The sequence below is a fragment of the Camelina sativa genome, chromosome 12 (assembly GCF_030686135.1).
Source record: "Camelina sativa cultivar CO46 ecotype springtype chromosome 12, ASM3068613v1".
Lineage (NCBI taxonomy): Eukaryota > Viridiplantae > Streptophyta > Magnoliopsida > Brassicales > Brassicaceae > Camelina > Camelina sativa.
In genome coordinates, this window is record NC_141891.1 from 37,779,101 (window position 1) to 37,793,468 (window position 14,368).

Genomic DNA, 14,368 nt, shown 5'->3' on the forward strand with positions numbered 1-14,368 from the left:
GCCACATTAACTAAAGTGTTTTCTCAGCTCCTCCTCAGTTACATAGACGAACAGAGGTTAGACTCCTAAACTCGGCGAACGCGTCGTAGAGTGTACCTTTGGTGATGCTAGGGTGTAAGTCTCCGACGTATAACGACGCTGGCACCGCAGAACTCGGTCCCGAGAAAGCATTCGCTGCGGCGGGAAAAGGAGCGTGAACAGTCGCCATTTTTTCCCTGATTCCTCTAAGGAAACACAAATGCACTAAACGACGAAAGAGAGAAAAAGAAAGAGAGAGAGAGTGAAAAAGAAAGAAAGGAGATGACAAGATTAAAGCGAAGCCTTCTTTTTCTGAGAGTGAAAGAACAAAGGAAAAGGATGCCTTTTTTTTTTTTTCTTTGAGAACTTTGATTTTCTTTTTCTTTTCAAATCCTTCAGAATAACACATATGAAGGTGAGATTGTTTCGTTCTTATTTTTCACTAGTTTTCAACTAAAGAACTATCCAAAATCTTTTAAAATCAATGTTAAACCACTTTTACAAAATAAATTATTAAATTTGAATAACAGTGGATTTTATAAGATTTTTATAAATCTATGATTGAATAACAATATATTCTAAATTACTTTGACTGATTTTAAGGAAATTCTAAATTCAATAACACTGGATTTGGATAGTGATTTAAAAATCACAAATTGAATAACAATCTTTTAAAATTTTAATTCAATACCCCTCTTAAGAAATATATCTTTTTTTTTTTAAGAGTACATACGTAGGTATCGCTTAAGGAAAAAAATCATAAAATTAACTTCCAAACCACAAAATCTATAATATGCTAAGCGAAGAAAATAAGACTGAGCAGAAGAACATGGCTATCTCGGTCTCAAAGAGAAAGCCAACAACACCCAAGAAGAGCTATGGTCATCCTCGTATCTTCTTCTTCTGTCAAAATCTTTGTTTTATCTTCGGCAAATCCATCCTCTATCGATTTCTTCTCACAATTTCTCTCTTCTTTGTTCTTTACCTTTGGTTATCTTCGACCTTCATCATCTCCTCAAGGAAACTCAACGATCCGAGTGTTGTTCTTAAGAAATATGGAGAAATTATTTCTCAAAAGAATGATACATTTGTCAGAGCGATTGTTTCGGGTGAAGATAGAAAGCGTTATGGTGTGACTACTAAGTCTGTTCTTGATCATAAAGCCAAGAACGAATCTGAGGAAGAACAATACAAATACATCAAACCTAAGAGTGAAGGAGAAGGCTACGCGTTAAGGGCAGTGATTAAGTACATTCATGTCCAGAGATCTTGGTTGTCGACCAGGAAAAAAGGCGAAAATCCAGGATCTTGTGAAGGGAAAGGAATTTATGTTTATGATTTACCGTCTAAATTCAACCGAGATTTACTGGTTGACTGCATTGATATGGTCCCTTGGACTAACATGTGTAAGTTTTTCAAGAATGAAGGTTTTGGAGAATCAATTGAGAATCTTGGTCGAGGTTGGTTTAGGACACATCAGTATGCTCTTGAACCGATCTTCCACTCTAGGGTTTTGAAGCATCCTTGTAGGGTTTACAACGAAACACAAGCTACGATATTTTATGTCCCTTTTTATGGCGGTTTCGATGTTTTGAGATGGCATTTCAAGAATAATGTTTCTGATGTTATGAAGGACCGGTTGGGGATCGAGGTTTTGAAATGGCTTGAATCGAAGGAATCCTGGAAGAGAAACGCCGGAAAAGATCATGTGTTTGTCCTCGGCAAGATTTCTTGGGATTTTAGAAGAAGTAAACTTCCTTGGGGCTCAAGGTTCCTTGAGTTACAAGGAATGAAAAACCCTACAAAGCTTCTCATCGAAAGACATCCATGGGAAGTCAACGACATCGCAATCCCGCATCCGACCTATTTCCACCCTAAAACAGACAATGATATCGCTAGCTGGCAGGTCAAGATGATGAACAAACCTCGAAGGAATGTTGTAAGTTTTGCCGGAGGTGCAAGACCCGGTAATCCTCATAGCATCCGGTCAACGCTAATCGAACAATGCACAACACTTGCTGACCAATGCCGATTCTTAAACTGTTCTAACGGAAGTTGTGACAAGCCTGAAAATGTCATAGAGCTATTCCAAGATTCGGAGTTCTGTCTACAACCGTCAGGAGATAGTCCAACGAGAAAATCTGTTTTCGATTCACTAATCTCCGGTTGCATTCCGGTGATCTTTAATCCATACACAGCTTATTATCAGTACGCGTGGCACTTACCGGAAGATCATAGGAAATATTCAGTGTATATAAACCAAGAAGATGTGATCAAGGGAAAGAGAGTAAACGTGGTAGAAAAATTGATGGCAAAGACTCTAAGTGAGAAAGAGGAAATGAGAAGTTACATTATTCACCAGCTTTTGCCTGGTTTGGTCTATGGAGACTCTAATGCTAAGTTCCAGAGGTTTCGAGATGCTTTTGATATTACTTTTGATAGTTTACTTGAAAAAATCAATAGGTTGGTATAAGTTTTTTTTGTAATGTTTGCTCTCATAAAAGCCATGTTGTCATGACCATTATGATTTGTTTATTTTGATGATAAATGTAAACGTTTTCTAGTTTGGTATGATGCATGATTCTGTTTCGAAAAAATGTTCTGGTTAAGGACCGGTTATTATTAGCCTAACAAGCCGGTTTAGAAAAGTCTTTTGGTCAGAACAGAGAACGGCACGATGTTTTAGTCTCTATTGTAGAAAAAGCGAAGCGTCTGTGAGATCACTTCTCTTCTTCCCAAGATTATTCATCATCAGTGTGTTCTGAAACTTTCTGATCCACAAAATCAGAAGAAGAAGAAGAAGAAGAAGAGAAGATGAAGCTCAAAGTGTATGCGGATCGGATGTCACAGCCATCTCGTGCTGTCATCATATTCTGCAAGTAAAAAAAACTCCTTCTTCTTCCTTGTTAATTCGCGATTCAGCCATTTTTATACATGATGATGAACTACTCTTTGCTTTTGAAGGGTTAATGGAATCCAATTCGATGAGATTTTGATTATCTTATCGAAACGTCAGCAATTAACCCCTGAATTCAAAGGTTCGTATTAATAATGAACATAAAGGTTGAAACTTGATTTGGTTTTGGTCTTTTACAGTGAGATTTGATCTTAAAGTTTGTGTCTTTGTTGTTTCTCAGATATTAACCCTATGGGGAAAGTTCCAGCTATTGTTGATGGTAGACTTAAGCTCTTTGAGAGGTTTTTTAACACAATTTTTGGATTCTTGCTTCCTTTATATCGAGAAACCATTTGTTTTATGAATCTTTAACAGTTTGTTCTTTTTTCGTAGTCACGCTATCTTGATATATCTTTCCTCAGCGTTCCCAAGTGTAGTTGATCATTGGTAAGTTTCTACTTTGTTTGTTTGACAATGACACATGTTCTTTATGCTTTGCAAAGTGTAACCATTTAACTTTTGTTCGTTTACTTTAGGTACCCGAATGATCTTTCCAAAAGAGCCAAGATCCACTCAGTTTTGGATTGGCATCACACCAGTTTACGCCCTGGTGCAGGTATTACAAGTTGTATTCATATCGATATCGATGTGAAGAACTTATAGAGTGATTCTGATTCTGGTTATTATTCTACTGTTTCAGCTGGATATGTTCTGAATAGTGTACTAGCTCCAGCTCTCGGTCTTCCTCTGAATCCGAAAGCAGCTGCTGATGCTGAGAAGTTACTAACAAAGTCTCTGTCCACTCTTGAGACTTTTTGGCTCAAGGGCAATGCCAAGTTCTTGCTTGGAAGCAACCAACCATCTATAGCTGATCTGAGCCTTGTATGTGAACTGACGCAGCTGCAGGTACACAATATAAAACATACTCTCGAGCAAAAACTTGCTTCCTTATCTCTGTTTTGGCTTTTGATTGTAGAATTTATGCAATTTTGTAGGTTTTGGATGACAAAGATCGTATTAGATTGCTAAGCCCTCATAAGAAAGTGGAACAATGGATTGATAATACGAGAAAGGCGACGATGCCTCATTTTGATGAGGTCCATGAGGTCCTTTTCAAAGCCAAAGATAGATTACAGAGGCAGCGAGAGATGGGAACCGTATCTAAACCGGGTCTTCAATCTAAGATGTAATAACAAAACTTATGCAAAATCGGTTTCAGGTGTCAATGGTTTATTGAATAACTCGGTTACTCATTGTAAGAAAATCAAAGAACGTAATAAAATCACACTCTCTCAAGGTTTGCGTATACTATTTGCGGCTCAAATTGGATTTTACCTACCTGAGCATTTTGAACCTCTTCCCGGATAGGTTTGGTGCATCACATCATGAAGGTTTTTGAGAAGAGGGTGTTACATTAATCATGGAGCAAGATTCACCAAACAAAAAATTACACATAATTTATATAACTAACAACAACCGATGTTTAGCTTGGTTTTAGTCTCTTCCACATTACCATCACACCAGTTGTCAGCCAGAAAACCACAACAAGGAAGGGACAGAACAGAGCGAGAGAGAAATCAGAAGAATTGGATGTTGCACATTGACGAAGCTCTATCAAGAGTCCTAAGATTGGCGCGCAAGAACTCACTGTTGTTGTTGTTGTTGCTGTGGTCTTCTTCGACACCAATTTTCACAGTTTCAAGATATTTCAATTTTCCCAAGAAATGCGCCATTTGTCTCACCTCTCTAAAACTACCTCCATAGCCTGAAATCTCTAGCACTTTAACTCGACATGTCGATAAACAACACATCCCCTTCACCTCCTCACGAGGACTTCTATCTAAACAACGCTTATATAACACCTTTTTCTCAGGCTTGCCAGTGCAAACGCATGCGTTTCCACATCTATAAGTAACTTTGTGCAAAAGACCCTGAAAGTATAGCAAAACTATAAAAATGTGCAAAACAAATATCGTGTGTGCTAATTTGCAAAAAGCTTTGAAATACCTTTATAGCTAGAGTTTGTAGATTTGGAGATTTCAAAAGCAGACGAGGCAATCCCTGCCAACCGTTTTCCTTGTCGCTCACAATAGATAGATGAAGGAGTTTGTGGAAGACCGGCATGGTAAAACAGCAGTAGTAAAAGGCCTGATTTATAATCACAATCAGAAACCAAGATATAGCTAGATAGTAAATAAGACAATGGTAACTCTGAGAGACCTCACCTCAAGAGAACCGGAAGAGAGGTGAAGGGTCTTGACATTTCTTATTGCAGAAACCAGATTTGTAACATCACCAAATTGACATGAGGTAGATAACTCCCACAACCGAAGATCAAGTCTAGCTTCGTCAAGCGAATTCAGATTACCAACATCAAAATCATCGGAGAGAGAGCAGAATAGTCAAGAAACTCAAGATTAGGTGTCTTTATCTCAACATCGTCTTCATAAGGTTCTGTGTTATAAGGAAAGTGGAAAAAAATCGTGAGTCGCTTGATGGATGCACTAACCACAGACCTCGTCCAAGTTGGCGGGTCATCACCATCACCAACATCACGTATGAATAGTTCCTCGAGCACAGGGGATCCAGAGATGAGCCAATTATACAGATCTGGATCAGCCGCAACAGCACCAAGGGTAAGTGTCTTGAGCACTGGGAAAAACACTGTGCCCTCCTCAAGTGGAACGTACCCTAGAAGAGAAGTTAGATGACTAGATAGTGTGAGTTTAACCAATGTATTGCTCGAGGAGAAGATCCCTATATCCAGAGAATGACCATACGGGCATTGCAAGTTTAGTTCCAAGCAGTCGCGTTGGAGGGCACTGCGAATCCAACGGTCAAGACTAGATTGTTCATAGCGGCAGTTCAGAGTGAGTCTCTTGATGGGACAATTGCTAAGAAGCAGAGCCACTGTTTTCTCCATGAAATCAGAGAAGCCATCATTTCTGAGAGATGTTGAGTCTTCCAAATCAAACTTGTCTACAAAAAGGAACAGATTCCTCCACCTCTTGGACATAACAGATGTGGAGACAACGAGTTTTGTCGGAAGCAAAGACAGGATTTTCTTCCCAAGAACCTCATCCGGCAAACTGCTGATGAAATCTCTAGACCCCATAGAGTCTCAGTCTCGAATTAACTGACTCTTTGCTTCCGCCCTGCAAATCAAACACAAGTTAGGTTTAGTTGATCACTCTACTTTTTTTGATTCTGAGTCAAGATCGACACAAACCTTGGTAAAGGAAAGCAGGATTTGTCTACTCTACACAATTGGTTGGGCCTTTATGAGGCTACGAAGGCCCATTTACAACTAATGAATCAAACGGCGTCGTCTTCTCTCTGACCTAGGTTTTTGCCGTCGGGTTCTCTCAGTCTCTCTCGTTAAACCCCATCCATCACATTTGAAGCGGCAAGTAACGAAATCTCCAGAACGAACCATGGATCCGAATCAAACCTCGATGTGGAGTTCTATAGTGAAGAAGGATCCACCTCCAAAGCCTCCGGTTAACGACGGAGCTCCGTCAGCGATTCTCGGGATAGTCGGAAACTGCAAATCCACAAAGGGAATATCAGTGGCGGTTGTTGATGCCAACGCCGTCATTCAAGGAGGCCAAAGCTTAACAAACTTCGCCGACAAATTCGTAACCGTCCCTGAAGTGCTCTCTGAGATTCGTGACCCTGCTTCTCGCCGTCGTCTCGCTTTCATCCCTTTCACTATTGATACCATGGAACCTTCTCCTGAATCTCTCAGTAAAGGTACATCATTAAATTAGTTTTGTGACCCTCGTGCCTTAGTTGTAAATTTTACTCTTTATTTTGTGAAATTTGTACCTAAGTAGGTTTGTGATTGTCTTGTGTTGCAGTTATTAAATTTGCGAAGGCTACTGGTGATTTGCAAACTCTGTCTGATGTTGATCTTAAATTGATTGCTTTGTCATACACGCTTGAGGCTCAGGTTCATGGTACTAAAAATCTTAGAGATGTTCCTCCACCGATCCAAACTGTTAGAGTAAAGAGGTTACCTGAGAAGGATTTGCCTGGTTGGGGATCCAATGTGGCTAACTTGGATGAGTGGGAGGCACTCGAAAACGAGACTGAGGACAAATCCAACGCTAACTCCAAAATCCTTCCTTTGAAAGACCTTAACATGAATATTCTCGCTTCAGACACTGTTTCTGAGGTTGGTTCTGTTGTCTCTCATACTGAAGAGGATGAGCAGGAAGGTGGTGAGAAGAAGCATAAGCGATACCCGCCAAAGAAAACAGAGATCAAGCTTGAGGGTAAGATGGTAGTGGAGGGAATTGATGCATCCAAGGGGCAATATGGTGATGATGATGATGCCAGTGATTGGAGACCTGCTGTTAGTAGAAGTACTCACTCAAAGTTTCTTAGAAGAAAGGCCAAGTGGGAACATTACAATGCCTTGGCTGAACAAGAAATTCAGAAAGATCAAGAAGCTGACAAAGCTCGACACATGGTTGATGACACAGCTGATCTGCATCAGCAGTCTAATCAGATGTCTAAAGATGCCGATGAAAGCCATGCAAAAGGTAGTGGAAAGAATGGTGAGGATCTATCGTCCATCTTAAAAGATATGAGGTTGGAGGAAGATTCACTAAAAGAAGGGACTGAAGAGACGAATGCTGAAGCAACTTTCATCAGTGGTGAGGATGATATTGAAGTCGAAGCTGAGGGGATCGATGTTGCAAATCAAGAGTTAGAGGTTGCTAGTGAGGCTGGGGATACCTTTGAGGCATCATCAATTGCAGATGATGATAGCAGTGAGCAGAGTTGGTCGGTGAGAGCCTTGTCTGAGTCTAGTGTGGCCTGTATAACTGGTGATTTTGCAATGCAAAATGTTATTCTTCAAATGGGCTTGCGTTTACTTGCACCTGGAGGAATGCAAATTCGCCAACTGAACAGGTACACTATATAAATCAGAAACTTTCTTTTCTCTTCTGTTGTTCAAATGTCAGACACTTTTCTTTAGCATTTCTTACCCTTTATTGCAATTTTATCTTCAGGTGGATTTTGAAATGCCATGCTTGCTACACAGTAACTCCTGAAATTGGAAGAATCTTCTGTCCTAAGTGTGGGAATGGCGGCACTCTACGCAAGGTAGCGGTTACAATAGGCCAGAACGGCACCATCATAGCTGCACGTAAACCTCGTATTACACTTCGAGGGACCCAAGTAAGTACTCGTTATTAGCAGAAGCTAACCGAAACACCTTGTAGTAGTGAAGTAGAAGCTAAACTGAAACACCTTGTAGTAGTGAAGAATCTGTCTTCTTTATTTGTCACTGCTTTTAAACAGAAACCCTTGTTTCCTTTAAAATACATAACCCTAATATACAGACAAAAGCTTCTGCTGATACCTTCTTTTTCTGTGCAGTATTCGATACCAATGCCTAAAGGAGGAAGAGAGGCAATCACCAAGAATCTTGTTTTACGGGAAGATCAACTCCCTCAGAAGCTTCTCCACCCTAAGACCAAGAAGCAAGCAAGCAAACCGGTTAGTCTCTTTCGTGTCTTCTATCTCAGACTCAAATCTGTTAACTTTGATTGAAAGAAACCTTAAGGTAATTATGTTGTTGTTTTCAGGGTGATGAGTACTTCGTATCAGACGATGTGTTCTTGAACCATCATAGTGATAGAAAGGCGCCATTGCAGCCTCCTGTGAGAAAAGCTATGGCGGTTTTCAGCCAGAAAAGAAACCCTAATGACAACCATTACTCTCGTTCCATGCACTGATAAATTCTCCGACACAACAAGCATCTCCTTTGCTTCAGAAGAAATGCCAATGATTTTGTCTCTTTTTTTTCTTTTTCACTTTTTCGTTTTGATTGTTGGCTTGTAGTCCAAAACTAGTTTGAAAAGGTGAGTTTATTATAACTTTTATTCGGTTACCAGATTTGTATGTTGATCAAAAAGTTATGAGGGGTTTGAGAAATAGTTCATGTGATATCTTATCCCTCTAATTTTAAACAATCTTTATTTTTTTTTTTTTGGCTAAAACTCAAATTCAGTTCTTCAAGAACTTAGTACAAGATTACACCTCCAGCCTAACAATAGATTGACCGTAACATATACCTGATGACTTATCCCAGGCGTGGCCTCGACTATAAAATTCTTCTTGTAAGCCATGTACAAATAAGAGATGTCATCTAGCTTTGGCAACAACCATGCAAAAAAGTAGCAAAAAGTTTGAAAAAGTTAATGTCATAACTCATAAGCCAATTTATTTACTCCTTTCATCTTGGTCATCGTTGGAAGGCGAGCCCAGCGCGAGCTCGGCCCATGCCAAAGAAGATGATTTGAATTCTGCAGAAATGGACACAGTGATTCTACTCTCTAGTGTGTCACAAAGTGTCTGAATCGAACAGGGAGGCTTATCCTTGTCTTTTTCACTCTGGTCCAAGTTCAGACATTGATTGGCCACTTCACATACCGCCTCAAGCTCTTTTTGATTGAAATGCTTGAGCTCAGGATCCACCAAGCTAGTTATCACATCTGGTGCACTAAGGTATTTTTCCCTTGCCTGCAAAAGTTAAGGAGTTGGAATCAGATCTCAGCATCCACAAGTATCCTTATTTTTGTCATGGATTAAAGGTCAATACTTTGCAACCCTGGAACCAATTCTTCACCCTCATCGACTATCACATTTGTACCCATTTGGTTTGAATTATAGCAAAGTTTGAGACTTTCTCCACTTTCGAAAATGGGTAAAAAAGGTAATGCAACTATAAGAGATGGCTTTTAAACGAGTGAAAACACTTATACCACTAAACGAGAGACACTTATACTAATCACTCAACTTTAAGCTTATAGAGAAAGCTATTCTTACCCATTCCACCAAGCACCCTCTCTCTTGGCAATAAGAAGGTCTTCCGCTTACAATTTCCACCAAAAGAATGCCAAATGAGTAGATATTCCCTTGTAAATCAAGATCTCGGTGCTCTATTGCATTGGGTAGTACACATATAGCTCCTTCACAACTGATATTCCTCAGATTCTTCTCTGATCTTACCTGAATCGACTTCCAGGATTTGAAATCAACCAGCTGCATAGAAAAGGAGGATTAAAATAAGAGTATAAAGATAGTAGCGAAGCTTAGTTAACTGCATAGAGAAAAAGGGATCAATTTACCTTGGGAGTAAACTCTTCAGTGAGATACACTGCAGTTGAGCTCAACTCAGAGACAGTAAATGGAGGATTGAGTTCAGTATGAAGGTACTTGAGACCACGTGCGATGCCTATAACAATTTTCATGCGTTTTGCCCACGATACTAAACTCCCTTCCCCATCTGCATCAAATATTTATCATCATTTATCATTTGGTATTACTGACAGTTATCTTTACTCTTGTGAAAACTACCAAAGACAGAGCTCGAAAGTATATATTACAGTGGAGATGGTCGTATAGTGTCCCGTTCGATGCATACTCAAAAACAAGCATTCTTGTAAACGGTGTGCTCTCTTTACAGTATCCCAATAATTTCCCCGCATTCTCATGGTTTAACCTAGCCAAATCCGCAACCTGAAACAATGAATGGTACAAAAAAAAAATCAGGCTTATACTGATGTTTTCTTGCAAGTGACTTGGTGGGTGATAAACAAACATAAGATGAAGAACCTCTCTCTGGAAATTAAGCTCGAGATATCCGGTCCAATCTTCTTCTTTAACGCAGAGAGAGATTACTGCGATCTCAGTCTCGCTTTTTATTGTTCCTTTGTATATCTGACTATCTGCACAAGAATCAATGATGTTGCTGAAGTCTTCACATGCCACTTCTAGCTCTTGTCTTGTAAATCTTAAAACATCCTTCAGCATTTCAGAATCTGTAAAAGAAAACGGTTTTCAGTATTTTGTATTCATCTCTACAACTAGAAGCTCTTTCAGGCTTTTTTGTATTTATCTTAGAACTTCTAAAAATTACTAACCAACATAGACAGTAGTGAACTTCTCCTTTTCACTTGCAGATTTCTTCCAAGGAACGATGAGAGAGCGCTTTACGTTGCACAAGCTAAATGCAGAGAAAAGTACAACTAGAAAGAGCAAACCAACAGATGATCCCGTGACTATCTCAAAATTCCGAAGCCAGATAGGATGCTTCTTCTTGGCCACGATTGCAGCTAAATGAATTAAGCAGTTGAAAGAATTCAAAAATGAAAAATAAGATCAAGAAAACGTTTTATCGGCATTATTAAAGTCAAAAAGTCATTTTCCACTAACCACATTGTGAAAAAGGCCTCTGCTTAACATCCTTGATTTGCATGCAGTTTCCTTGGAAGCTCGTTCTACAATGATTTTCAATGACACAGAGAGATATTATCAAACGAACAAAGTAAAGGCTAGTTGGACAAAAGGCTCTTAAGAGAAATACCTTGGAAGGTAATCCAAGCAACTCGGAATACTTCCCACGAAAAAGTTGTAAGAAAAATCTGCCACTTTCGGTAGAGAAGACTCGCACAAACCACTGATGATTCAGACAAACCAAAAAAAAAGAAGATAGATTAACATTTCAATCATAGACAATAAGTGTCCATCTTATGCCACATTGGACTATTGGATAAACTCACATTTTTGATGTATTTGCGGCAATAGGAATACTTCCTACAAGCCTATTCCTGTCAATAATAAGTTCTTTAAGGTACTTCAAGTTTCCAATCTCTGGAGGTAACGTTCCTATTAACCCATTGGACTGAAGATTTCTGTAGTGTAAAAAAAAAACACAAGAATGGTCATCTCAGCACATTATCAGATAGATGACATAGCAAGCATCAATGGATCGTGGAAAAAAGCTTAAAGCGTTTCTTACAGTGTCCTAATGCTTGACAATCTCCCTATCTCTGCTGGAATCTCTCCTGTCAAATGATTGTTTCCCAAGTCCAAGATCTTGAGTCTCTTCAACTTTCCTATCTCCTTTGGGATTGTCCCCATTAAAATGTTCCCACTCAGGATCCTAAAGAAGCATTCAACACCCACACAAAAAAGCCATCTAAGAATTTCTAAACACTATTCATCATCAACCTTATATATTTTCAGGTATTGTCATTAAAAAAATCAAAACCATACAGTTCTTGCAAGTAGGTCATCTGACCAATTTCTGGCACAAGAAACCCTCTCAACGATGTATTCGATATAATTCTGCAAGTTTCACAGCATGAAAGAGATATCAAAACATCATAATACTAGATTCTTTACATCCTTAAAGATAACTAACTCTAAAGATAGGAGGAGACTGTAGTTTCTTACATCTTGATAACATAATCCTTAGTTGGAGAACATATAATCCCGTTCCAATCACAAGGACTCAAATTGGGGACATTCCAATTAGACAAAATTAGCAAAGGGTCCTTATACATAGCTTCCTTGAATCTAATAAGAGCTTCAACTGAATACAAGAACAACAAAAAAAAAAAAATCAATTACTTCTTATGATCATGAGTTTACAGAACTAAAGGCATTCATAGAGGCTATAAGAAGTAAACTTTGAAACACTAACACATCGAAGAAAAGATGGAGAAATCAAAGTACCTTCATTAGAGGCAAACGCGTCACAGGACACAAAGAGGAACCCTAAAACAAGAAGACTCACAAGAGAAAGCTGCATAGTTGAAGATAAGTAAAGTATTCTACTTCCCTAAATATTTCTTCAAATTCTAATTCAGCAAAAGAAGCAAAACCCCCAAAATCTCTCACTAAGTAGTCATCAAAAAGACCTAAATAACTTGCAGAAGAAAATTAAGAACAATGACAAGAGCTTAAAGAAAGATTTATTAGCCAAAAAGGAAGATACTTTAATTAATTTTCAGGGTATTAAGCAAAAACCCATGAGAGGCAAAGGAAGTTTCTTAGTAAGTGTTACACAGAGATGGTGACGAAGGAGAGAGAAAAGACAGAGACTTTGGATTCAAAGACAGTTTTTTTTGTTCTTTTTCTATATGGAGACGAAGAAATTAGCATTTGCAATAATTTTTGACAAACAAAATAAGAAAGGTTCACACAGATTAAAGTATATATTCTTCTAATTTCCTTCTCTATTTCCTTTTTTCTCATTTAAATATTGTTTTTGGCACTTTTTCTTAAACTTTATCAATTAATTTAATAAAGTAAATGAGGATTAGAATATTTATAAGGCCCTACTAGAACTACTCTAGATTTTTTTCTTATTTTTTAAAGATCACTATCTAATAAAAGTATATATTTCATTTTTAATAACATGTACATAGTAATGATATTAATATTTCTTACTGATTTGTCACCAAATATATGTTATTTTTTTTTTAGTTTTTATTGTTTTAGATGTACATAGTAATTAAGAAAACCATTTAATATAATGGGTTAATCAAAATTTTAATGTTTTTATGTGTTGTATATACTGTAGTTATATTATTTGTTTGGATTAACAGCATCATTTACATAGGAAAAATTAAAGGATTAATATACACAAGCGAAAATAATGTAAATTTGTGGAAATTCATGTAAAATTATATGAAAAACTAATGTAAATTTGGAATAGTGTCTCTTCTTCAACATCATGGCAACCGCCACCACCGGGTTGGACAAAGTGCAACTACGATGGAAGCTTCATCAATAGTGAGAGACGCTCAACGGCTGCTTGGATTGTAAGGAATGATCAAGGTCAATTCTGTGAAGCAAGTCAAACTACCGAAAATGTTGTTACCTCTGCATTGGAAGCTGAATGCCAAAGTCTAGTTCTCGCGATGCGTCAAACTTGGCTCAGTGGCTACAGAAAAGTAATTTTTGAGGGTGACTGTCAGATTTTGGTAAGAGTTCTCAATAATGGAACCAGCAGGTTTGATATTAACAACTGGATCCAAGATATTAGAGGGTGGACAAAGCGTTTTGACTCTGTTCTTCTCAAATGGACTTCAAGACAAACTAATAATCTAGCAGACAAATTTATTTTTCATTTCAAGCCAAAGCCCAGAGAAGTGAAGTTACAGATTTTATTTTTCATTTAACGATTCCCCAATGTATTCGTTCTAGTTTTCACTCTGTCAACAATTTCTCATCTTAATTAATAAAGGGATATTAGGCATTTTAGTACGTTTTCAAAACATAATTTGAAAAGTAGTACATTTACTATTTATAATTAGGAAAAACCACATAAATCACTGTGCTCTACTATTTCTTTGACTTACAACCCCTCACCAATATAGCTTATTTACGGTTTAATGCCATTGAGTATTTTATTAATAATTTCTATAAAATAATAAATTTTCTTTCCATTACCCTTTTTTCCATTGTCTTCTACGAGACACAAGCCAAAGGTCATGATTTCTCTGATTCGTTCATAATTACACAATTGCCCAAAATGGTAGATCACAAAAGTTCAATTGAGAAAGATTAAAGATTCCTCATTTAAATCCCAAATAGCAAATTCTGTTCTTCTTCTATCTTTTAGTCCATCACCTTCCCCACCAAACT

At 38.0% G+C, this 14,368-nt stretch overlaps 3 protein-coding genes and 3 pseudogenes across 5 annotated transcripts; 3 read left to right on the forward strand and 3 right to left on the reverse strand.

The window, feature by feature from the left end:
* The first annotated feature begins 757 nt into the window (after positions 1-757).
* LOC104754279 (putative xyloglucan galactosyltransferase GT20 pseudogene) lies at positions 758-2,583 on the forward strand (annotated as a pseudogene). Its single transcript, XR_015574475.1, has one exon. The product of XR_015574475.1 is annotated as a putative xyloglucan galactosyltransferase GT20 pseudogene (transcript).
* LOC104729850 (glutathione S-transferase T1) lies at positions 2,549-4,211 on the forward strand. The gene is made up of 7 exons (XM_010448877.3): positions 2,549-2,897; positions 2,983-3,056; positions 3,156-3,216; positions 3,308-3,361; positions 3,451-3,530; positions 3,615-3,820; positions 3,910-4,211. Exons 1-7 carry the CDS (start codon positions 2,833-2,835, stop codon positions 4,102-4,104), a joined length of 735 nt encoding a protein of 244 aa, XP_010447179.1. The 5' UTR covers positions 2,549-2,832; the 3' UTR covers positions 4,105-4,211.
* Positions 4,212-4,306: 95 nt separating this feature from the next.
* Positions 4,307-6,029, reverse strand: LOC104729862 (F-box/LRR-repeat protein At5g35995 pseudogene; annotated as a pseudogene). The gene is made up of 3 exons (XR_015574476.1): positions 5,140-6,029; positions 4,922-5,062; positions 4,307-4,845 (listed from the first exon to the last, which is right to left on the reverse strand). The product of XR_015574476.1 is annotated as an F-box/LRR-repeat protein At5g35995 pseudogene (transcript).
* LOC147933272 (F-box/LRR-repeat protein At5g35995 pseudogene) lies at positions 4,492-5,038 on the reverse strand (annotated as a pseudogene).
* On the forward strand, positions 5,138-8,928 carry LOC104729870 (RNA-binding NOB1-like protein). The gene is made up of 5 exons (XM_010448898.3): positions 5,138-6,667; positions 6,775-7,834; positions 7,936-8,104; positions 8,306-8,425; positions 8,515-8,928. Exons 1-5 carry the CDS (start codon positions 6,349-6,351, stop codon positions 8,662-8,664), a joined length of 1,818 nt encoding a protein of 605 aa, XP_010447200.1. The 5' UTR covers positions 5,138-6,348; the 3' UTR covers positions 8,665-8,928.
* On the reverse strand, positions 8,889-13,007 carry LOC104729879 (putative LRR receptor-like serine/threonine-protein kinase At1g63430). Its single transcript, XM_010448909.3, has 13 exons — positions 12,452-13,007; positions 12,170-12,308; positions 11,990-12,061; positions 11,733-11,876; positions 11,494-11,625; positions 11,298-11,390; positions 11,147-11,211; positions 10,855-11,046; positions 10,547-10,752; positions 10,318-10,450; positions 10,060-10,217; positions 9,758-9,973; positions 8,889-9,451 (listed from the first exon to the last, which is right to left on the reverse strand). The coding sequence occupies exons 1-13, from the start codon at positions 12,525-12,527 to the stop codon at positions 9,152-9,154; spliced, it is 1,926 nt and encodes a 641-aa protein (XP_010447211.1). The 5' UTR covers positions 12,528-13,007; the 3' UTR covers positions 8,889-9,151.
* Between the last annotated feature and the right edge of the window lie 1,361 nt (positions 13,008-14,368).